This window comes from Magnolia sinica, chromosome 2, assembly GCF_029962835.1.
Source record: "Magnolia sinica isolate HGM2019 chromosome 2, MsV1, whole genome shotgun sequence".
Taxonomy (NCBI): Eukaryota; Viridiplantae; Streptophyta; class Magnoliopsida; order Magnoliales; family Magnoliaceae; genus Magnolia; species Magnolia sinica.
The window spans coordinates 18,444,391-18,469,685 of NC_080574.1; the positions used below are offsets into that span (position 1 = coordinate 18,444,391).

The 25,295-nt window shown below is 38.6% G+C and overlaps 1 protein-coding gene across 10 annotated transcripts; it reads left to right on the forward strand.

Moving 5' to 3' along the window:
- LOC131236498 (zinc finger CCCH domain-containing protein 28-like) lies at nucleotides 1-25,295 on the forward strand. Of its 10 annotated transcripts, none has more exons than XR_009166761.1 (10): nucleotides 2-326; nucleotides 2,025-2,117; nucleotides 2,413-2,458; nucleotides 4,451-4,543; nucleotides 9,293-9,373; nucleotides 9,940-9,991; nucleotides 13,852-13,943; nucleotides 14,080-14,252; nucleotides 14,912-14,948; nucleotides 15,038-15,493. XR_009166761.1 is itself a non-coding variant. In XM_058233733.1 (9 exons), the coding sequence occupies exons 1-8, from the start codon at nucleotides 94-96 to the stop codon at nucleotides 14,230-14,232; spliced, it is 843 nt and encodes a 280-aa protein (XP_058089716.1). In that variant the 5' UTR covers nucleotides 2-93; the 3' UTR covers nucleotides 14,233-14,252; nucleotides 24,931-25,295. The 10 variants fall into 10 exon arrangements, 8 of the variants coding, with proteins under 8 accessions (XP_058089718.1, XP_058089719.1, XP_058089716.1 ...); XR_009166760.1 differs by having other exon boundaries at nucleotides 15,068-15,493; XM_058233733.1 differs by lacking the exons at nucleotides 14,912-14,948; nucleotides 15,038-15,493 and adding an exon at nucleotides 24,931-25,295.

A 25,295-nucleotide genomic window follows, 5' to 3' on the forward strand; every position in this document is an offset into this window, starting at 1 on the left:
CCTGAACGAGGCTGGTCGCTGTATAAATCCCTTTCTCCCTCCATTTTACCTTCCAAAAAAAAGCCTCCCTCCCTCTCTTCGTCTCTCTTTGGGATGGCCTCAAACTCACCTTCAAAACGCAAAAGATCGCGTTCTCCAAACCCTAGTCCGGTAAGCTCCCCCGACAATCCCGAAAACTGCAGCGATTCCGAACTCTCCAGATCAAAATCCAGAAGGAAATTCGACCTCTCCGTTGACGTCTGCAAAGACTACATCAGAGATCACTGCAGACGCTCTATTATCGACTGCAAATTCGCACATCCCCACCCTTCCGTCACTATTGAACGGTAGATAGTTCTTCACTCCTCCCAACCTCTGCCGATCTTGCAGTTTGATTTGTTTAGCGATATACAGGGCTTCTTTTGAGTTCTTCTCCAACCAAATAGCCACACAAGCCGATTGATCAAGAATTGAAGAAGTGGTCCACTTCCCACACGTCCGCGCTCCACAATTGTGCACAAGAAAAAAGGCGCATTTTTTTTTTTTTTTTGGGCTCATCTCTAATTTCCTTTTCTTTCATATCTCTATGTTAGGAAGTCAGTCTTATATTTTTCTTGCGTAACTGTTTTCTTATTTTAGATATCCTATGTCAGAAAATAAGCATTGTTAGATTTTCTAGTTTAAAGAATTTTCCTATTTTGGAGATCTTGGTAGCTAGGAATTCTATCTTTAGATTCTGTAGATTATGTTGAAGATTGTAAGCCTTCATTATAAACAGGGCTCAAGCCTATGGAATAAGACTCAGTTGAATGGTATTTTCTTGGAGTAAATTCTCTTGTTTCTCTACGGTAGTTGTTGAAGGAGGGGAGGTGATCTCTAGTATAGGACTAGAGGACTGATGAGCTTGCTCACAATCATTGCATTCTCTTCTTTTTTGTGATTCGAACTTCAATCCGGTATGTTGATTCTTATTGCAATTAGTTTCTTCCTTGATCTAGTTGCATTATCTTCATTCCATTGTTTAATATTGAAAAATCTAGGGAGCCATTTGGTATTGTTTTAGAATTGAATATTTCGGCTAATTACACAAAGTTTCTATTCACACATTGAAATCGTATGCAATGTGTGTAATCTTTTTTATGTTTAGATTTTTTGTTGCTTTTAGGTGATTCTCATTTACACATCATGTAATGCATGATTTTACTTTTCAGTCGCTAAAAGTTTTATTTTATTTTATTTTATTAAAGGCTGTGTTTGGATATCAAATGGATTTTGCAATAATTACGATTCAACATTGTGAAAATGAATCATCGCAATGTGTTTCCAGTTACAAAATGGTTTGTCTCTTTATGTTATTGTAATTCTGTTTGTTTGAGGTCCACTTAAATTCAAATAATGTCAATTTCTTGGAATGATTTGGCTTCGGGAATTTCACTGTTGCAACATAACTATTGTGATTCAATTTCACATCTGAATACAGCCTTAAGTACAATGTGTATTGAATACTATAGGATTGAACTTTATACGCAATAGGTCATGCAATATGTTCATTCCTAGATTACCCAATGGGTGAGTGAAATATGAAGGGTGCTGTTTAGATGCATTGTCAAATGGAACTTCAATTGTTAGTCTAATAAAGTGGAAAGAAGACCAAAGATTGTGATTTCTTTCCTTGTCATTCATATTCAATTACATTACTTTCAAGTTGGACTGGAAGCAAGTTTCTGTGATGTTGAGGGCTTCTTAATATGGATACAAGGAAGGATTATTAACTTTGGTTGTTTACATTTGATTAAACTGCTTGTTCACAGTTCAATTCACTTTGGCATCCGAACACAGCCTACAGGAACTTGGATTTGCTTGATTCCTGCTTTGAAAACACAATGATTGGAGACAATTTAAGTGAAGGTTTTGTGTTATATTTCTACAAAGATCTCACTGTTATGTTCTCATATTGGAGAGCCCTTTGCTTGATTAATGTTACTGTAGTATTTAATAAGGTTGCTAATTTATGGACCTTTTGAACCATTCAACCATGTTTGTAGGAACAAAGTCATAGCATGCGCCGATTCACTTCGGAATCAGTGTTTCCGAGGAAGAACATGTCGCTACTACCATCCTCCACCTCATATACAAGAGTATTTATTCCTCCTTCATATACTGTTTCAATGTTGCAATATCAGCCGGGTGATGCTTTCTTGATCATTCTCCACCGTTTTCCAGATAAAGATGGGGGGACTTGCAAGAATTGTAGTGGTGTAGTTTCTAGGAAAATGAAATTTAGGGCATTCGTGCTTGGAAAATTTCCTAAATGGTCTTTCTGATTTTCCCTTGATAGAGTGAGATGGTGGAAAAGGATTCATGTAGCTGACCCCAATTAGTTGGGATAAGGCTTAAATGATGATAATGATGGTCTTCCTTATTTTGCTTTAGGTCACTCAGGTTGGCAGCTGGTATACAGGAAGTCAAAGTTGAAATGGTAAATGTTTCCTCTATTCGCTCCATTTTTATACATGCAAATTGATTTTCACATTCTGTCCTTCATTTGATATGATTGTGTGCCAGAAAGTGATACCCATCCCAAGCATTACAACAAATATGATGTTGAACTGTGGTGCCAATAATTTCTATTGTTAGTTATTATGTTAGAGTTAACTTCGATTTTTTCCAGCTAGCGATATTGAGGGATTCATTGAGCTAACTGGATCGTATACAGGAACTAGAGCCCATTCAGCTACAAGTCTACTTATACTTCTAAGATGTGAAACTATAGATGAGCCTGAGTCTCTTCTTTGTTTCTTATCTTTGTTGATTTGTCCTAGGTTCCATTGTCCATCATAAGGTTGATAAATTATTAGATATGGTGGCAAGGCAGCTCAATTGAGTAGTTGCCTTGTAACCTTGCATGCTTGCATTGATGTCTTTATCTTTGAACAAGCTTTGCTTGGTGTTATTTTGTGGTTCATAATGGGGCATTCCCTGTATCTAGAAGACGGAAATCATGCAAATCTTTTTAGAATATATTGCAATTGGTTATTGTTCAGGACAAACTTGATGTATCCATTGGCAGTAAGCAGATCATATAGTCAATGCTCATGTATCTGTACACAATATACGTGTTTATTTGTATATGGATATTGTATTGAAAGGACTGGATGCCTTAATTAGCCCATGCCAGTTGGTAGGCGTGGATCTTCTAACCATCTGCTATATTTGTTGTTGCGATGTGACTAACATGTCCACCTGGATTTTCACAAACTCTGTGCTTGGCAATCTGACTGTTGAACTGTCCAGTTCAGCTTTTAACACATCATATGATCCATCTTCCAGTACACCAACAGGTTCTTCTGGACCCATTAATTGATTCTTCAGTCATTTCCTCCATTGGTCCATCAGTGGATCCATTTCAATTGTTGGAATCAGTGTTCCCGTTTGTCAGTTTACCCATCATTGTTTTTACCCAATTCTGTAGATCCTTCACGTAATCTGGCTAGCCATCAATAAATCTTTCGAGAAACTCTTTGGTCAATTTGGACCTTGGTCCATTGCAGATTCAATCATGGAGCCACCCTTAACTTCATATATTGAAGCTTCTCTGATTGTCTATTGATTTCTCTTGTGGTTGTTCTTCCAAAGGCTTATGTCTTCTCAGGCATGGGTTTCATTATGACTTATTCTTATCCTTTGTGAATGAGTGAGTAATCTTCTCCTCATCATGGATGGCTTTTCGATTTGTATCCATAGTTTTCCAAGAAGCGTATAGCAAGGATCCAGGGGAATGACCTTGAATGACACGTCTTCTAAATACTTATATCCAAATGAATCAGTTAAAAGCAGTTTATTAAAAGGCATGGGAGGCTCATGCCTTGAGGGTCACCTTGGGATGAGGCTCTCCCAAGATGCCCAGGGGCATAGATCTTAATAATTAATACAAATGAGGGTTACACACTAGGTGAGGCACATTAGAGGTGTACGGATCTTGTACACTTTACGTCTGTCAATTTGCTTTCTAGTTTTTAAGGGTGGTAGTCGTAGAGGAGAACATTTTTCTTTACTAAATTTAGTTTTATATTTTTTCCTTTACCACCTTGAAACCAATAGTTGAGAAATGAGTTCAACAAGACATATTCTAGAGGTACTTTCAATCCCACTTTCAATGCATATGGTTGGGTGAGTATCATCTGCAATCTAGATGGTTGGATGGGCCCGATCTGTAATCTGGATGGTGGGGTGAGCTGAAATGCCAACGTTCAGTAATGGGGCCAATATGGACCCTGATCAAATGATCAGACTGCTTTGATACATCACACTCTCTCTCTCTCTCTCTCTCTCTCTCTCTGACTTACATGAAGTATATGCTGATGTTTGTTATTATTTTTTATTTTTCTACATTGCCGAATGTTATGCTGGAGTACATAATAATTTTCGGTAGAGATTAGAGTACATAACCATTTGGTATTTGTCATTGCAGGTATGTAGGGATTTTATGAGGGGTCGATGCTTAAGAGAACCAAATGAATGCCGATATGCTCACCATTCTCCTGCCATTGACGACCATGCCATTGTAAGTTCCTTCAAAGTCTCTTGCTTAAATGTGTCTTTTATTTTTTATTTTTTTGGCTTTGGTCTTACAAAGTTACAATACTGTGTAGATGCACTGTATACCTGAAGAATATCAATATTGCACCTGCCTACAAAATTAGCTGGCGTATACAGTGATGATTCCTTCATCATCTGATTCATCTCACTCGTAGAAAATATGTCCATGTACTGCTGTGATGCAACGGGACTAGTGACCTAGCAAATTAATCCTCAAAACAGAAAACAAACAAACTTATGGAAGAAGAAATGCAAGCAATAAAAAGTGGTTCCTCCACCTTGGAGCAAAACCTAATATAGAGTTTCATTAATATCATCAAAAGTCTATTACAGATCTCAAACCAAACTTCTATACTAAAACCTAATCCCTACAACTAATCTTTACCATCTTACTATAAATTCAATGACTTATGGTCTTCACCATTCATAATTGCACAATGTCCAAACTACCCTTAAGAAATTTGAAGTATAAAAAATTTCTGTAAATTTGTCACTAAGTTTTGGGGTCAATATTGAGGCCTGAAATGATCAAACCTCGCAAGATATATAGAGATAATTGTCATAGATGTCGAAGAGATGTTCAAAATGATCAATTGGTTGCTTCAAATTGATAATTGGGTGCAAAGTTATTCCTCCAAATGTGTAAATTGTGTGTCCATTGGATGGCGCCTTCTGTTTTGGTGCCAAAATTTCCTTGATTGTGCCTCATGCTCCATGACCTTTAATGATCTTGATCATTTCCATTTCCAGCTCTTCAGTCAGCATCGACTAATCATTAATCTGGATTGACCAATGGTTGACCACAATAAACTTTGTAGCTTTTATCTTCTTGCAGCATCTGGTACTCGTCTGGAACCACACACACACACACACACACATCATAATATTAGCCCACAATTGGGGTTGGGTTTTTTTTATACATATTGAAAATCATAAAGTGCAAATGTTTTCATGACAATCACAGTGCAAATGACCTATATGGGCTTAACCATGATGTGATGATGACATACACTCACAGCCATCATGCATGCCCTCCCATATTTCATGTCAATCCATGACTCAGGTGGACCACATCATGGGGAACACTTGAGAGAGCACACCGTCTCCCTCCCAATTGTTCCTGCTTGTGTGTCCCATGGCCTTAATCATGGATTGCCCTTTTTCTGGGCCCATGGCCAAACAAGGGATGGCGAGCATGATGGTGGGAGTGGCTGTCATAAACACATTGTGGTTGGTATAGTAAAAATGTTTGCACTAGACCATGACCCTATATATTTGTGTGGGTGTGTGGATTGTTGAAGTGCTAACAGCCCCACATCTATGAGGAAGTTAGCAACATCCCCAAAGCTTTTAGACATTGGACAGCCGATTTTCAAATTTGAATCATCCGTACAATCATACAACTAGGGGCAAGCCATGGTGCAAAAATCATGCCAATTGGATGATCACCATGGAAAATGGACAATCAAGATTGAGGGAGAATCACAATTGGTCCAATCATCATCTTGAAATGTCCATTCACTAGATCCCACTTTTATTGCTTTTGATTCTAAAGTAGCACTTTGGTATGATGATTCTCACCATGCAATCTATGGCCTGTAGAAAGCAGGCAGTTGTTACAAATTGACCCCATGCAAAGCGTTAGGATCATATGATCCCTACGATTCTTGCACCATGATTCTTCCCAATGGTACTATTGAATGAACCATCTCGATTGATGATTCGGTCTCCCACGTGTCATCAGGGGATGTTGTTAACATTCCCATGAAGTTGGGGTCATTAGGTACGGTTGTGAATGTCTTTTACATCTTGATTGGAGTGTGTTGACCATCACATGATAAATTATGTTTCTCACAGCTTCCAATAGTTTATGTTTTTTTGAGAGAATGAAAATAAACCAAAGTGGAAACAAGTTCTCAAAAGAAAGGGCATACGTGCTGCGAACACCATCTTTAGCTAACGTCAACATTAGAGTTTTCCTCTCTACCAACATGGGCCAACTTGATTTTTTAACCTAGAGGCAAGGTCACAGGCACAATATGACATTTGTTGAGTCACCTTCCATGTCGGAAGCCTCCCAACCAATTGGGTGAGAGAAGTGCATAAGAAGAATCCTGATGCGGACATCAGTGCTGCGCCCTTTAGAATGTATTAGAGGAGGAGGCGTCGTTGACAGAGTACCAGAGCGGAGGAGTTGATGTGAATGGACAACGGGTCCATCGGACCCACTTTCTGACGCATTACGACTGCAAGAGCAGCATGACCGCACCTCGCCCATAAATCCATGGGTCGGATTTCACACCCTACCACATGGGTGTTCACCCCGACCATATATCCATCGGTCGGATTTCACACCCTACCATATGGGTGTTTTAGTTTTGGACTTTTTTATTAATTTTCTTGTTTTAGGGGCTTTATTGCAACTTTCTTTATTTTTCGTCTTTTTGTTATTTTTCTTGTTTCCAGGGACTTTAGTGCACTTTTATTTTTTCCATAGCTTACATATACGTTGTGAGGAACCCTATTTTCATTATTATTGAATGAATAAGAATTCGTCTATTTTTTTCATCTTTATTCAAGAGATTAGGATTTCAGGATTGATCCTTGGGTATTGAGGATTCCACCCCGATTCCGGGTTTCCCTCTTTCTAAGATCTTCGAGGTGCAGGAAAAGGTAAGAATCATCCTCCTCATTTTCTTCTAACGACAAATGACCTATACCTTTTTCATCTCAAACCCCTCATCCTTCACCCCTTTCGTTTCTCTTTGGATACCCCTTTCTAGTTCGAACGAAAAAGAGGGATGGTTAGTCAGTAGAATCAGATCCAAGCTTACTGTGGACTGACTTATCTTAGATTTGGGATATCCTCATATCCCGAGGTCCTCCCTTTTTACTGTTTACGTGATCTTATGCTAAGGGGCATGATCCTGACGGAATAACCTCATCTTTGTGTTGAGATTTATCTAATCCCTTTGTTTGGAAATAGTTAGTTAATAGGTGTATTTATTTGAATATTCTTTAACCTGATTATACATGCATCTAGGGGTTAGGTTATCACATGTCCCTGCATCAAATCCTCGTATCATCTCTTAACGTTTACCAATTCCACAATTTCTTGTCTATAGAAGACAGATCAAAATTTAAGTTCCACTCACAAACATGCATCCATATTCCTTTAAGAAAATGTTTTTTTTTACATCTTTAATAATTTTGCATAATTTACCTTCTGTGCACAAATGCTCATTCAAACTTGCTCTTGTTCATCTTTCACCTGGGCAATTTTTCGAACATTTGATGTGCATCATTTTCATCCACCTTGTCCTCTTTATGTTATTTCTCTCTGTTACATCCTTTAAAAAAAAAAAAGGAAAAAAGATTCCCTCTAAAAAATTGAAGAACCCAAAACTTCCTCCTTGTGATCAGAATCATTAGCAGCGGTTCTTTCAAGTTTCCTGTTACTCACCTTCACATCCACAGTACGGTTCTGAAACAGGCTTTGAAAATCTGTGGATTTCCTGAAGATCAGCTCCAGCACAGGCCATGTTTTCAATCTCAAATTCTCTTGATGCATGGAAATATGTGCTAGTTGATCTTGTTGCTGTAGATCTCCAATCACCTGCTTAATCTTCAGTTGATTGACCTGCGAATCGCGGCTTTGAACAACATGGTTTCTTATGCAGTCCATTGTGAATAGCAACTGATGGTCTCAATGTCAGAGAATGAACTTGCTCCAATACCAAATAGATGGAATGAGAATGCAAATTACTAAGCTAATTGTGAAAGGAAAAACAAAACAAATTTATATAAGGAATGCTAAAGAAAAGAGAATGCAAATTACTAAGCTAATTGTGAAAGGAAAAACAAAACAAATTTATATAAGGAATGCTAAAGAAAAGAGAAGCAGTCAACAAAAAGTGGTTTCTCCAACTTGGAGCAAAACCTACTTAACGATCTCATTAACATCATCAAAAAAGCACCTTTACAATATCTCAGAAACTATTATACTAAAGCCTAAAGCTGTAACTAATCTCAACTATTAATCTGACTGCACCTGGTCAGTTATAATCCCAAGCCCCACTAATAATCTCATGATGTGCAAATCGTCCTTCTAAAAATTCAGAATTAGAAAAAGTAGAAGTTCGCCATAAAATTTGTCATTAGTTTTATGGCCAACTTCACACTCTTATCTTCTTGTGGCTTCTCAAACTTGTCTCGTGCCTTGCAAATCATATTTGTTGGATTGTGTATATGTTTTGGTTTTATTCTTATTTAAGCTTTGGAAAACAAGTTTGACTAGCCTTTGACCACTTTTGACGTGCTTGACCGGCCAGGTGTTAGGCTTATGGATTTTTCTGTATCATTTTAATGGCATATCTTCTTTCTATCATTCCTATCTGTTGTTTGTCCATTTCTAGATAATTTTTATGGTCAGGTCATCCTTCGTTCTTTGTAAAGTTACTGATATGTTGTTCTACTTGCATCAGATATGACTTGAGTCTTTCACTTAAGAAACATTAATTTTTTGAATGCATTCTGTTTGGGAGCCGATGCTATTCATGGGCTGTAATTTTTTTGTTTGCAAACTAATTTGCACCCATGTATGTGAGTGGATAAGTCATGCCATTCTTGTAAAAATTTTGCAAACCATATTTGTTCTTAGTTTGTTTTGATTCATTTTTGTTCTTACACTTGGGTTATTCTTTTGCTTTTGAAGGTTTGCCAGGACTTTTTACATGGAAAATGCAAACGGAAATCTTGTCGATACTCTCATGTTTTAGCTCATGGAATGCCTCAGGTCAAAAATGCATACTTATGATTTCTTCATTGTGATCTGGAAATTTTCATTTGTATTGTTTCATGTCTTCTTTTTAAGCCTGCTGTGTATTTCTTGTTTAACAAAAAATTATTTCATTCGCTTAACAATTGGATGAATGTAGTAAGTAGTAACTATAAGTTGATTCGATCATGTTGCTCTGTGGATGGTGCTCTTTGAGGCAACATTTAGGTCTCAGGTGCGATCCCAATTTACCTACCCACAGAAAAAAGGGGGAAGAAACTACTATTTGGTGGAATATACAATATATTGGAGTTGTTCTCCTATGCTTTATTGGCATGGAGGGAGGGGCTGGAGCTGGCTGGACCTCGTGATAGTAAGAAATAATTTGAGTATTAAAAAATTATGAGTCTTAATGCTTTCTAAATGTCCAACCAAGTCTTAAAAATTGATATAACAGAAAATATTAATCCAAACATGAAAACATGACACAACAGTTTCATGTTTTTATGTTTTTTTTGGAGAATTCATCACTGTTGCTATGTGCAACATTTTACTTCTCTGTCTGAGTTACAGTTCATTTGCAGCAACATGGAGCACCTATGAAGTCTCCTGGTTCTCGGCTTCAACTTGGAGATGGTAAGTTGTAAGGTCATAGGATCCAGCTGCCTATTATGTTTTCTAAGATGTTTATGTTTTGCCTATAATTTCAATTGATGCTTCTGTTGATGATTGGAGCATCGTGATGCTTTTATTTGATTAGATTCCCATAGTTCATTAATTTTTCATGTTCAACTTGAATATAAAGAAATTGTTGCTTATTTTATATTTGCACTCAACGACACATACGTAAGTGCTGGAATTGAACATGGATGGTTTACTCTAGGAAAGCATTGATATATTGTCGATGTGGAGTCCATTGTTTTAGGAGATTTAAGCCCGGTGTTTGCAGGTTCTCTGGCACAATGTTCCAAATGTTCCCAAGTCCCAACATAGCCGGGTTTTCATTCTTCCCATCACTGGTTGGAATTGGAAAAAATACATTGTTTGTCTTGTGGATCAGTAGTGGTTATGCCACCATTTTTTAATCCTTTGGGCATATCAATCAACTTTGTAGTTCAATTTACTTTCAAGGTTAGAAATTGATCATGCCTTCAATGAAGTCAGAGATAATTTAAGGTAACTGGAAAGTGTGTGCCCTTTCGCAAAGTTTGTTGCTTAATCTATTCCTTCCAATTGTTTTCCATTTTTGGGGTGCAAACCAATTTATGTGTAGTTCTCCAGGATTAGTTTGGTAATGGAATAACTTCTATCAGTGTCTGCGGATGTTAGGTGGGACTCATAAAGCATGTCCAAAACATGTGTTTTTATCCCACAAGAGTGATTTAATAAAGAGAGAAGACATCGATCTTATCGTTTGCAGAATCTCAGAGCAAGCTGCAGACATATTCACAAAGCCTTTAAAGTTGGATGAGTTTGTGAAGCATTTCAAGCTACTTTGAATGTGTTCCTTTGATCTTCCAATTTAAGGGGGGATGCTAGAGCCTTGGTTAAATGAAATAGAGTCTATATAATACACGCATGTAGAACACGAGTGTGTGAATCTGGAGTCTTTGGCATTTAAGAGTCTGGTGTCTTACGAGACTTATTACTTAAAAAGAGTATTGAAAAGTGGTAACTCATATGTTGAGTTTGAGATTGAATAAAAGCTCTTTGGTGATAGTTTTGTGTTGGATTTTCTTAGTATATGTGAACGTGTTTCTTACATGGTTTTGTTTGATAACAAAATAGTGCAGTTGTGAGTGTTTTTTTCTCTCTGTATTATTTTATTCAATTTTAATATTTCCTGATATCTTTGCTTTATTTTACTGACAATTGCATTATTTTTTTTCCATTAAATAAAACCATGTAGGATATGTCCACATATTAATAAAAAAGTTCCAACACAATGCTAGCACCGGAGAACTACTAAATCTCAAACTCAACACGCATGTTATCACTAGTTGATACTCCCAAGTAATAAGATTCATAAGACACCGGGCTCCTAAATGTCAAGGACTCTAAATAGACATACTCGTATTTTATGTGTATTGTATGGACTTTGAGAATCCATTTACACCGAGATTCTAACACCCCCTTAAATCTGACGATCAAGTGAATGCTTCCCAAATAGCTTTCAAAGTTTTATGTACTCATCCAATTTAAGGTAGGGTGTTAGAGTTATAATGTAAATGGACTTTCGAACAGTCCATTATTCATGCGTCTTTAGACTTAATGCCTGCAAGATGTCATTGTGGGATTGGTTTTTAGGAGTCTATTGCTTTCAAGGTTTGTGTTTTTATCTCAATTGAGTGATTTGGTAAAGAAAGAAGTCATCAATCTTGTGTTTTGGAGAAAGCTTGGAACAAGTTGCAGACATATTCACAAAGCCCTTTGGTTGGACATGTTTGTGAAGCTTGTAAAGCTACTTGAAATGTTTGCTTTTGATCATCAAATTTAAGCAGGGTGTGTGGGCTTCACCTAGAGATCTATGGGTTAGGACTCAAATTCCAAGCCCACTAGACAGTAATTCTTAGATTGGTATAGTAAAAGTTGTAGCTATGGTAAGTCGAGAATTACTTGACCAAACTTCTTTTAATAGCGGTACAAGTCATACCTTTTTCCAATCTGGCTCACATATAAAAAGATCCATTCTGCTCGTTAGATGGATCCCACCTTGTAGATCCTCTCATCCAAAAATTAGGCTAGTGCTTATCAAATAGACAATAATGTTAGTCCTACTCAGGAATCAGGATGGGCTTATTCATGTGTATGCAGATAAATAATTGTATTCCCTGCAGGAGATGATGCATAGTTTGGAAGAAGCAGAATATGGAAATGCCATCTCTCCATGTGGTGATGTATCGATCGGGTCCACCCATATACGGGCATCATGATGGATAGCTTACAAGTTAAAATGGAACTCATGAGACATGCTTATCCATTCCTTCTACAATTCTTCCTCACAGCATATTTGACTGTTTACCCCCCGCGGTCATGTTAATGACCACATATCAAAGGGATAGAATTGTCTAATAGGTGTGATTTTTGAGACAAAACATCAATGCTAGGACCCTGCATTTTGGCAGACCAAGTTGCACATCACCCTGCCATGTGTACTATAGAGAGATGGCTCTACCATATTCTGGTTCTTTTGGCTACCCAGTATCATCTATTATGCAACAAGCACGAGAGGCCTAATATGAACTGTGTTAGGACTTAGGATCCTCTATGATGTTTGTAGAATAAGCTTATTTTATTACTCTTACTCATGGGCTCGTCATGTTGTTTCATAACATCCAACCTTTCTAGAAGGGTTGCCCCACCTGGAAATTAGGAGTACTCACAAATTAGGCCGTTCCAACCATCATGTGGGCCGTCAGGTTAATCGGAAGTTTTTTGGGTGATTGTCCATTTTCTCTATGGTGTTGCCCATCAATCCAACATGCTCATCGAGTGAGCCCCACCGTGATGGTGGTATTTTCCAAAAATCATTAGGTGGGCCACACCATAGGACAATGGACAACCACCCAAAACCTCCAAATTAATGTGGTTGCCCACATGATGGTTGGATTGGTAGAATTAAGATTCAAGTGTTTTGTTCACTTAAAGATCACATGCATATGATTTTTGAAACTTGCGCTCTATGGATCTCTGTGCTGAGAGAGAGAGGAGGAAGAGAGAAGAAGATGACAGGTATTCTAAAACACCTTGTTCTTTTTCTTTTTCTTTTTCTTCTTCTTCTTCTTCTTTTTTTTTTGGGAGTTTTCCTCCTGTGTTTTGTTTCGTTTTCTGTCTGATTAATAATATTCATGGCTTTCAAAATAAAAATAAAAATACAGTGGGGATCACCAAATGAGCTGCTAACGAATTAACAATCAACTTCAGCTATAATAGATGTTCATTGTTAGTCTGTCTTCTCACGTGACGTGCAATGCACACGTTTCAATTAGTTGGGATAAGGCTTAGATGATGATGATGATATGTGTGTGCACTTCTACATGTGCGTTTGCGGGTGTGCACGCGCTTTGGTGTGCGTGTGTTTGCGTGAGACTCTACATGTTGTAGCCCATCAAATGAATAAAGAAGGCTGATTTTAGCACCAGGTGATCCTCATGGTGAGCCCAACCTATTGGATGGTTTGCATTTCACATACCCACGATGGTTGAACTTATTCACTGTTGGATGTTGCATGCCCATGACATCAGGCTGATCCAAAACTCAGGTGGGCTACGCTATGGGGAAAATTTGGGAGGGATACCCACCCATTAAAATCCTCCAAAATGTATGTGGACCCCACTGCAGTGTATAAATGCCATCCGATGAAGCTAAGGGCAGAGGTTTATCTGTCTTTTTTGTTTTTTCATGATTTTGAATGCACACATGGTGTTTTTTCTGTGTTGATTTTTCAGAAGTGTGTTACTGGTGTTATCTGCTGATATATAGTGATGCATACACAGATGCTACAACCTTACCTGTGTGCAAGGACTTCCTCAAGAGAAATTGTTCTCGTGATTCTTGTAAATTTGCTCATCCTGATCTTTGCACTGAGGTATATTTCTTTTAGAAGTTATCTCAATCTTATCTTTGGGAGTTCAGACCTAATTCTCTTGTTCTGATTGGCTCAGTAATTTTCATTTACTGTACTTGCTCCAACAGTCCTTGCGATTCAGCTGCATCTTTATCAGCTTTGTTTTCCACAGGTAATTGACAACCAAGTAGAAGTCTGTCGTGACTTCCTCCGAGGAACCTGTCGTCGAACTGGTTGCCGTTTCTATCACCCATTGGCTACAACTAGTACCGCAATGTCCAGTGGACTCAAAAGTCTGCCATTGTGCTAACCATGGATGAAGCGTTCCAGGTATGGGTGAATATTTTCCTCTGGTTTACATGTTTGCTACTTCATAAGATTATGAAAATGCTGCTGATTTCCACCACTCAAATAGTTAAAATAGTTTCTTTATAAAACATGTAATCCATAGTAAGAAAAAGATGGTCCGAACACATAAAACTTTGATGTAATCCATAGTAAGAAAAAGAAAAAAGAAGGAAAAAGATGGCCTAAATACGCTCTATGAAACTATCCCTAACTTCTCATAAATATGGTTAAAATGCTGAAACTATCTTAATAAATGGCATTGATTTTTTTATTTTATTTTTTGAAAGTCTCTTTTTTTTTTTTTTAAAAAAAATATATATAATAAGATGCCACTGTTACTAAGTACCGTGCGTAAGGCCAAATTGTTACAATCTGTTATTTATTTATTAAGCGATAAATTGTTACAATCTGTTACCTAATACATCTACGAATATGGAAAACAGAAGTGCTATCCATCTGTACCTAATACCGGAATCTGTGAACAATCAGATAATTTCTTCTCAAATATAATTTCTTACTTCCTGCCTATCTTTCATTCTTGCAGCAGTTAATAGCTCCTCTAGTATAATAACTTTGTCCACATTATTCTCTTTAATTTAAAGGGGGCTTTCTTAGTTTTCATGTTTTCTTTTAATCAATAGCAACAAGGATGTTTAAGACATACAGGAGGGTGCCAAGGTATATTATCCACCAAGCATACTCCAAAGTTTTTTTCTTGTATTGTGGAAATGCTCCATTTGATGAGCTTCCCTTATCTGCCATTGAAGTTAACAGAATGACTTGCTGTATTACTTCAGTCTTTTGCTGCTGCCGCTGCCGCTGCTGCCTGCTGCACTGGCAAATTGACTGCTAAATTGTTGCATGCTCACGCGCAATATCAATTTTCAAATGCCCTCCGAAGGTTACTTATATTTGACAGCTTGCCTTCACTTTGTGATACGAGTCACTGCTAAATATGCCTTTGAAGTTTATGCTTGGATATTCCACCTCTCTGGCATGATGGAAGTTATGGTGGCATGTAGATTGCATGCTTGTACGCCTGTGTGAGCTTAGCAAAGCTAGTCTGGGTTGTTTTTAGTCATCAAATGTAGTTTTGAATCGATCTCGAATTGGTGGGAAAGGCTAAGAAGATGATGTTGAGATGGAATGTATTTTATTAAGTTTCTGTGAACTACCCTTAGTTTCTAAGTTTCCAAATGAAAGTTCCATTTCCGGTTGATGTCCATGGTTGACCAAAGGTGGGTTAAAAAATTACGAACTAATTTCTGAAAGCCGCACTGATGTCACAGTTGATCTTCTTTAATTGATGATAATATAACCTGTAATTTATCAACTCCTTTTGCTTATCATATCAGCCACGTGTGTGTGTGTGTGTAGTATTTAAATCACTAGTTTGAATTGCTTAAGTAAAAATTGAGCAATGTAGAGCAATGTAGAGGGGTGATGCACATGGCTTAGAGAAGTGAAGTTTGTTCTCATAGGATACTTGGTGTACGTGCGCTGTACACGAGCCTTTCAATTGATCAGGCAATCCAAACACTATTGTTGTTGGTTTTGGATGGTTGGGAGTGATGGTGGGGCAATCAATCAGAAGTTTCTCTGCACTTGTTTCGCCGAGGTTCAATAGCAGCAGTTCTTTCTACCTGTCAAATGGTTATTCATTGATTGACGATAGCCCAAAAAGGAAGAATACTAGCAATGCCCAGGCTTACCCATCTGCAAACTCTCACCGGAATCCACTGATGAAACCATCTCTGACTATGCTTTCTAAAAAAATTCAAAATTTGTTTGGTGGATCATGGGATGGACAAGCCGTATTTTGAACTAATAACCGATTAGCGAAGAATAATTAGTGCCATGGGCATTTTCCCTACATATGAGGGCTCCACTCTCACCTTGTGCAACATGATTGCTAGTTTTGACAGTTGATCATTTATTACTGTCAGATCCGGCTGCTGATCATCCATGATAGTTGGATCAAGTTGTTGATCGCCCAATTTTGTTAATTCAATTGTTGACCATGCACTATTGTCAGATATGGTGATCGACTGTCCATTATAACAAGGTCCTCTTGTTGATCTTCTCGATCATCCATTTCTACAAGATCCAACCATTTTTCATCCATTATCATTGGATTTGACTGCTGATCTTTATTATCACTAGATCTGGCCGCCGATCATTCATTATCACTTGACCTAACCATTGATCTTCTAATCGTTGCTAGATCCAACTAGTGAGATTCCATTATCGCTCAATCTGATCATTGGTTGTCCATTGCCATTGTTTATTTTCCATTTCTCAACATTGATCACTAATATGGACTTATTGGCAATGAACTAGCTTGATTGGTTTATCCTTACCATTTGATCTTAGATTTGGTTCATCTAATTGTCTCTATTCTTCTGATTTCATTTTCAACAATTTGGGTTCTTGGATCTCAATTTTAGAAATTGGATGTTGGCATGGGCTATTTGGACTGGTGGGTCTAATTCTGGATGGCAGGATGTTTCTCAGTAATTTAGGGCCTGCAATTTTGATGATTTAATTTGAGTCTCGTGGGTGTTATGTGCACAATTTTTAGCTATGTGCTTGAACCATCCCACATCCGAAGTATCTTGGCGGGGTGTGCCCTGGGGAGAGGTTGGTTGCATGACAGAGATGGACATTCAAAATAAGGAAATAATGAGACCCCCCCCCCCCCCCTTTTGTTTCTTGATTCTGAGTGGGAATTCTAAAAAATTCAAATTATGCCTGTTATTTCAAGTTGTAGTTTAGGAACTTTGAACTAGAAAATAGCAATAAATTATAATTTTGTTATCAAGACCTTAGCAAGAAGAGTATTTGGGGGCTTGTCGAGAAAGATGCTTATTATTGACGAGGATTGGACTGCTTATATTATTTTTGTAGAGGCGCAAGATACGGAGATTTGTAAGCACGCTGATTTCAGATGGGATTTTTCCAGTGAGGTGATTGCTTTGGGGTACAAGATAAATCAGTTGGGTCCAATTGGTGAAGAAACATGGATGTATTTCACCCATAATTGCATTATGGAGATGTTGAGCTCGAGAGTGTAAGGTTGGCTAGAGAAAGAGGCGAGACACCTGAAAGCTGATTCAGAGACAGATCAAGGTTGTTGAGTTTGGAACGAGAACTAATGTGTGATGGTATGGACCCATAGAGCATGCTGAGGCTGAGGTTGAGATGGATGATTTTAGTAAAGGAAGGGAACTGAAGATTGCCAAGCCTGCCCTGCAAACCAGCATTCGAGAGGTCTATATGGGTCACGCTTCCAGTATAGTCGCATTCAATGCCAACCCACTTGCATGGGCTTTCGACGCTATCAGAATTTGTATCGAGGAGCAACCATGAATGAAGGAGAGGATGTTTCCAGGCTGGATTTCCATTCCAGGAATGCTTTTGCTTATGATTGTAATAGTATTGAGGCAGTAGCTGAGGCTAAAGAAAGACACATAACTAACAAGGTAAGGAGTGAATAGGCAGGTTTCTTGGGCATCGGAAGAGAGAATTGCATGGTGGTGTTGGTGGTTATAATGGATTATTCCTACCCTCCTATGCTTCAATCCCTTCAGCTTCCTACTCTTCTTTGTAACTTGGCCGGGTCACGCTTGATTGAATACATGATGCATCATTCGTTACTTTTGACCATTTTACCCTGCTGTGTATAGATTTGGTCGTCCACTTAAAGAGCTTCTGGACCTGGCTTACGCGTATCTGATGGCTAGGATCCTCTCATCAGTGGAAGCATTTTCTGCCACACTAGGTCCAGATGATGTGGACGGAGCGGGACTTTTGATAGTATTTCCCTATTTAAAAAGTTCACTAAACCATTTCTCACGTTTTCCCTAGTGCTCCACGAGAGTTTTATTATGTTTGGGAAAGACTGGCGGAGTGTTGTGAGATCCGCCAAGAGTCTTGAATAATCATCTTGGTCGGCCATTTACTGGGTATTGTTTATTTAGCCTTGCTAAGCCTACATGTGTGTGCAATGAAGCTCATGTAGATGCCACACATGTGCCAACATGCAACGATAGGTCTGGTATAAGATCCAATCCATCAATCAGAATGACACCCCTATATTGATATCCTGGCCCAAGAATCAGGTTGATCAACTGGTTAGGTGAGCCACAATTTGCAATACAAATGCCCGGCTCTGAAAAACTTACACCTGTTTCCAGCATTGGGGGCACATGTTGATCCAACCAGATTTTATTTTTGATAAAACATGTAGAAGGTCAGACCAACATGATATATGGATTAGATTTTGCAGTATAAGCCATGTTGGCACACGTGTGGTGTGTATACATGAGCTTTATTGCACACGCTTGTGCTTAGATCCAGATGCCCAGTATCTGTTGGGTCTTGTGGAGCATGAATGGGAGAAAGGATTGAGATTTAGATCCGGAATCTGGTTCAAACTCATGTTCATTGGGACAGGATATGTGTTCAGGCCCACAATGGAAAATGCTTTATGTGTGATTTTAAAATAATATTAGATATTAAATAATGGTCATCGTAGAGAACACACATTTTTACATGGAAAAATTCATGCGGGAAAGAAATTACAACACAATGCGACAAACAATCCATTATGAAAACTAATTACAAGAGATGAGATTAACTTATAGATGCAAAAACGTAATAAAAAATCTTCTTAAAACCGTAGCTCTTTTTTCGAACAAGTTCACAATACTATTATCCCGCGTTATATCCATTTATATAACCCCAAATCCAAAATTAGAAACAAAACGGTGCACTTATGCAGAAACAATGCACACTATTGATCGATTGATAGGGCATATATCAATTCCACAATGTTCTTGATCAATCGAACATACTCAAAAGTGTCAATAGAACTAACTTTATTCTTTTTATTTACTTATTTATTTATTCTGAATTATCTTGATCAATCGATCGAGGCTAGATTGGACAGATTAAACTCCCCATGTTTCAGCATGTGGGGGAGATGAGCTACTAGTAACCATGCACCATGTGGTGGAGAACGTTCATCAGATCCACTCCGTCCATCATGCACACCATCACATTTACATTATTGATCATAAAAATCAGACCAACCAAAATTTAGGTGGGCCACACCACCGGGAACAATGTAAAATCAATCCTCCCCCAGCACCCCCCCCCGCATGCTTCAATCCCTTCAGCTTCCTACTCTTCTTTGTAACTTGGCGGGGTCATGCTTGATTGAATACATGATGCATCATTCCTTACTTTTGACCATTTTACCTTGCTAGGTATAGATTTGGTCGTCCACTTAAAAGAGCTTCTGGACCTGGCTTACGCATATCTGATGGTTAGGATCCTCTCACCAGTGGATGCATTTTCTGCTACACTAGGTCCAGATGATGTGGACGGAGCGGGACTTTTGATAGTATTTCCCTATTTAAAAAGTTCACTAAATCATTTCTCATGTTATCCCTAGTGCTCCACGAGAGTTTTATTATGCTTGGGAAAGACTAGCGGAGTGTTGTGAGACCCACCAAGAGTCTTGCATAATCATCTTGGTCGGCCATTCACTGGCTATTGTTTATTTAGCCTTGCTAAGCCCACATGCGTGTGCAATGAAGCTCATGTAGATGCCACACATGTGCCAACATGGCATGATAGGTCTGGTATAAGATCCAATCCATCAATCAGAATGACACCCCTATATTGATATCCTGGCCCAAGAATCAGGTTGATCCACTAGTTAGGTGAGCCACAATTTGCAATACAAATGCCCGGCTCTGAATAACTTACACCTGTTTCCAGCATTGGGGGCACATGTTGATCCAACCAGATTTTATTTTTGATAAAACATGTAGAAGGTCAGACCAACATGATATATGGATTAGATTTCGCAAGTATAAGCCATGTTGGCACACGTGTGGTGTGTACATGAGCTTTATTGCACACGCTTGTGCTTAGATCCAGATGCCCAGTATCTATTGGGTCTTGTGGAGCATGAATGGGAGAAAGGATTGAGATTAGATCCGGAATCTGTTCAAACTCATGTTCATTGGGACAGGATATGTGTTCAGGCCCACAATGGAAAATGCTTTATGTGTGATTTTAAAATAATATTAGATATTAAATAATGGTCATAGTAAAGAACACACATTTTTACATGGAAAAATTCATGCAGGAAAGAAATTACAACACAATGCGACAAACAATCCATTATGAAAACTAATTACAAGAGATGAGATTAACTTATAGATGCAGAAACGTAATAAAAAATCTTCTTAAAACCGTAGCTCTTTTTTCGAACAAGTTCACAATACTATTATCCCGCGTTATATCCATTTATATAACCCCAAATCCAAAATTAGAAACAAACGGTGCACTTATGCAGAAACAATGCACACTATTGATCGATTGATAGGGCATATATCAATTCCACAATGTTCTTGATCAATCGAACATACTCAAAAGTGTCAATAGAACTAACTTTATTCTTTTTATTTACTTATTGATTTATTCTGAATTATCTTGATCGATCGATCGAGGCTAGATTGGATAGATTAAACTCCCCATGTTTCAGCATGTGGGGGAGATGAGCTACTAGCAACCATGCACCATGCGGCGGAGAACGTTCATCAGATCCACTCCGTCCATCATGCACGCTGTCACATTTACATTATTGATCATAAAAATCAGACAACCAAAATTTAGGTGGGCCACACCACAAGGAACAATGTAAAATCAATCACCCCCCCCCCTAGTGCTTCAATCCCTTCAGCTTCCTACTCTTCTTTGTAACTTGGCCGGGTCATGCTTGATTGAATACATGATGCATCATTCCTTACTTTTGACCATTTTACCCTGCTGTGTATAGATTTGGTCGTCCACTTAAAATAGCTTCTGGACCTGGCTTACGCATATCTGATGGTTAGGATCCTCTCACCAGTGGATGCATTTTCTGCCACACTAGGTCCAGATGATGTGGACGGAGCGGGACTTTTGATAGTATTTCCCTATTTAAAAAGTTCACTAAACCATTTCTCACGTTATCCCTAGTGCTCCACGAGAGTTTTATTATGTATGGGAAAGACTGGCGGAGTGTTGTGAGACCCACCAAGAGTCTTGCATAATCATCTTGGTCGGCCATTCACTGGCTATTGTTTATTTAGCCTTGCTAAGCCCACATGCGTGTGCAATGAAGCTCATGTAGATGCCACACATGTGCCAACATGGCATGATAGGTCTGGTATAAGATCCAATCCATCAATCAGAATGACACCCCTATATTGATATCCTGGCCCAAGAATCAGGTTGATCCACTAGTTAGGTGAGCCACAATTTGCAATACAAATGCCTGGCTCTGAAAAACTTACACCTGTTTCCAGCATTGGGGGCACATGTTGATCCAACCAGATTTTATTTTTGATAAAACATGTAGAAGGTCAGACCAACATGATATATGGATTAGATTTCCCAAGTATAAGCCATGTTGGCACATGTGTGGTGTGTACATGAGCTTTATTGCACACGCTTGTGCTTAGATCCAGATGCCCAGTATCTGTTGGGTCTTGTGGAGCATGAATGGGAGAAAGGATTGAGATTTAGATCCGGAATCTGTTCAAACTCATGTTCATTGGGACAGGATATGTGTTCAGGCCCACAATGGAAAATGCTTTGTGTGATTTTAAAATAATATTAGATATTAAATAATTGTCATCGCATAGAACACACATTTTTACATAGAAAAATTCATGCGGGAAAGAAATTACAACACAATGCGGCAAACAATCCATTATGAAAACTAATTACAAGAGATGAGATTAACTTATAGATGCAAAAACGTAATAAAAAATCTTCTTAAAACCGTAGCTCTTTTTTCGAACAAGTTCACAATACTATTATCCCGTGTTATATCCATTTATATAACCCCAAATCCAAAATTAGAAACAAAACGATGCACTTATGCAGAAACAATACACACTATTGATCGATTGATAGGGCATATATCAATTCCATAATGTTCTTGATCAATCGAACATACTCAAAAGTGTCAATAGAACTAACTTGATTCTTTTTATTTATTTATTTATTCTGAATTATCTTGATCGATGGATCGAGGCTAGATTGGATAGATTAAACTCCCCATGTTTCAGCATGTGGGGGAGATGAGCTACTAGTAACCATGCACCATGTGGCGGAGAACGTTCATCAGATCCACTCCGTCCATCATGCACGCCGTCACATTTACATTATTGATCGTAAAAATCAGACCAACCAAAATTTAGGTGGGCCACACCACAGGGAACAATCTATAATCAATCCCCCACACCCAAAAAAAAAAAAAAAAAAAAAAAAAAACTCTATACTAAAGTGGTGTGGGCCACATGAATCTTAAATTGTCCTGATTTTGGGGAAATACACTCATCCTGTTGTGGCGTGTCAAATGAATGGATTGGATGGCATATATACACGATGCTGGAACCCACATGCAATTTGGACTATTTTAATGATGGAACTTCCCATCTCAACCGTTCCCGACGGTTTAGCCAACCTGAGTGTCGAATCAGCCCAATGTTTGGGCCCGGGCCAAAGACGGCAGCGCAACTGATGGATGGGGTGGATCTCATCCACACGAAATCCTCCATCCCTGTCAGCATATGATCATGCTCACACAAGCGTTTATGCATGTTTACGTACCTGCCCTTGTACGTCATATCCCACGCTCACGATACCTCGTCTGTTAATGCTAAGCCCACGTTGACATTTAATCACGGCCATGCGTGCCAATCTGTTCCCATTCACATACTTGTGATATCTGATTTGGCCACACCTCGTAGTTGGGTTCATCTCCAATCTTTTAAAACCACCGATTGTTTTTGTGCATTTGGCCCAGCTGATGAGTCGATTTGGGCTGGCTTCTAGAACAAGTCATCCACAAGGTGGGGTCCACCTGATTCATTGGCGAAATGTGCCAAAAGTGCCAGCCTCCACATTAGCAGGCTGGCTAGAAAGAGAAAAAATCCAAGCCTGATCCTCATATGAGCTAGAAACTTACGGCCCAAATCACAAGACTAGGCCCCGCCTCAGACTGGGTTTGGTCCACATCATTCACAGCGAAGATGAGTTTCAGCACGTTGGCATCAGTTAATGCCATTAAGGGATCTTAAAGCGTTCCTGCTTTATAAAGAATTTAAAATGTATGATGGTTTATTATTAAAGCCATGTCCCAAGTAAGTGGGTCTCGCATTAGGAGTAATAACTTGGGCTGTAGACCGTACCGAGAACATGCTATTTTACCAAAAGTCAGGATAGTAACTATACTTACGTGAGCTACACATGCTTTTTCAATTTTTTCTGTTGCCCTTTTTTTTAGCTGTCCATGTACAAGTTTGACCTCCCTAATTACCAAACTGAAATTATTTTTTGATACATGGCATGTGCTCCATTTCCCTTACCTGATGAATGGCCTAGATATCTGACACATGCTGGTCGCTCACTGGCTCACAATGCTATTATCATTTTTATTATTGGGTTGGGCGAAATACATGGGCTTCAAGGATTAGCTCATGTCAGTCCTTAAGTAGTAGGATTCTATACACGAAGGGTTCGTGGGTGATCTTGGCTGTTTGACGGGGATGCCCAAAAATCTTTTAGTCTGGAAGACTCCAAGTCGCCCAACTGCAGACTACACACATGACACAGCGACTTACGTGGCAGAACCATCTATCGATTGACTTGGTGACGTCATAATTCCTCCAATCTGGCACATGAGCCAATCGTTCCATCTCCAATTTGCGGTGGAACGCTTGTAAGGCAATCTTCCTAGAATCGTACAACTTCATGCTCCAGAGGATGTGGGTCCCATCACATTGGCGATTTGCATAAAATGCCTCACCAAGCCAAACACAATAACCACATATGATGATCAAGTCTACACGAGATTCAACAATGAAACTGGGCCCAACCTAACTAAAATTTACACGCATTTAGTCATTATTATTATTATTATCATGGCCAGACTTACCCATCCGACCCAACAGATGAATGAGCTTGATCTGATGTGTCGGACCAATGACTAGACCTGAACTCAACCCAATTATTATTGTGTCTGATCTTTAACACCTGCGAGGCCTAGCTTGATGACCTGGCGGGCTAGTCATTAATCCCTTACCAACCACAAAAAGATTTTCACAAATGTTCTGTCACAACAACAAAGCTTGTCACTGTATCTAAATATTTTCATCTTAATTTAAGGTGTGTTTGGTTGAACCTAATGAAATTTCATGGCTAATCTCTCTAGTTTGGTACAAAATTTCATAAATTTTAGTTCAACCAAATAAACCCATGGCAATTCTGTGTTCTGTTTCTCATAGTAATTCTATTTCTTTTGCTTACCTAGATTGGACCATGCTTTTATGTAGAGTTCAATGTTGTGTCTGTTTGAACTGCTTGACTAAAAATTGCAATTTAGTGATGACAAGGCATCCTGCACACCACTTAAAGAAGTTGTTAGATTAAAAGGTTTAAAAAAAAAGATTTGAAAAATCTAGGAAAATGGTTTTTTGTTTTCGTTAACCAACTTGTTTTAATTGAGATTACTTTTGTCCCATATTGGAAAGTTGTTAAGAAAACCAAGCATTTATATTAAAATTCCTTATTAATTTTTTGTATTGAAAACAAGGATATGCCATGAGAGCAACTTCACATGCGCTCTCGGCCGTATCCGTGGTAGTGGTGCGGTGCAGCCCGGGTGGCAAACTTACTAGGACCCATAGTGCACTAGATTTAAGCCCTTCATCTTGAAGGAGAGCTGTTGTATCTCAAGAGGCAGGCTTACTAGGACCTAGTGCATCAGCGATCCTCGTCCTATGAGGGCAAATTTATCTTTAAGACAAGGTGCCTCAACTCTCCAAATTCTTCTCTTCTTATTTTTGGCTTATGATTTTATATTTCTGCAAGATACTTGGCATACACATTATATAGGAGAATGTCCGTTTGACCTGCAAAACTAAGAATTTACTATATCTATCAATTAATCTTCCAATA

What these genes read in the sequence shown, in the direction of transcription:
- LOC131236498 (XM_058233733.1), top strand. Translation starts at nt 94, where the DNA reads ATGGCCTCAAACTCACCTTCAAAACGCAAAAGATCGCGTTCTCCAAAC. An exon ending in CCATTGACGACCATGCCATT is followed by an intron (nt 4,544 to 9,292) that starts GTAAGTTCCTTC and finishes TTGCTTTTGAAG; the next exon opens with GTTTGCCAGGACTTTTTACA. An exon ending in TAGCTCATGGAATGCCTCAG is followed by an intron (nt 9,374 to 9,939) that starts GTCAAAAATGCA and finishes GTTCATTTGCAG; the next exon opens with CAACATGGAGCACCTATGAA.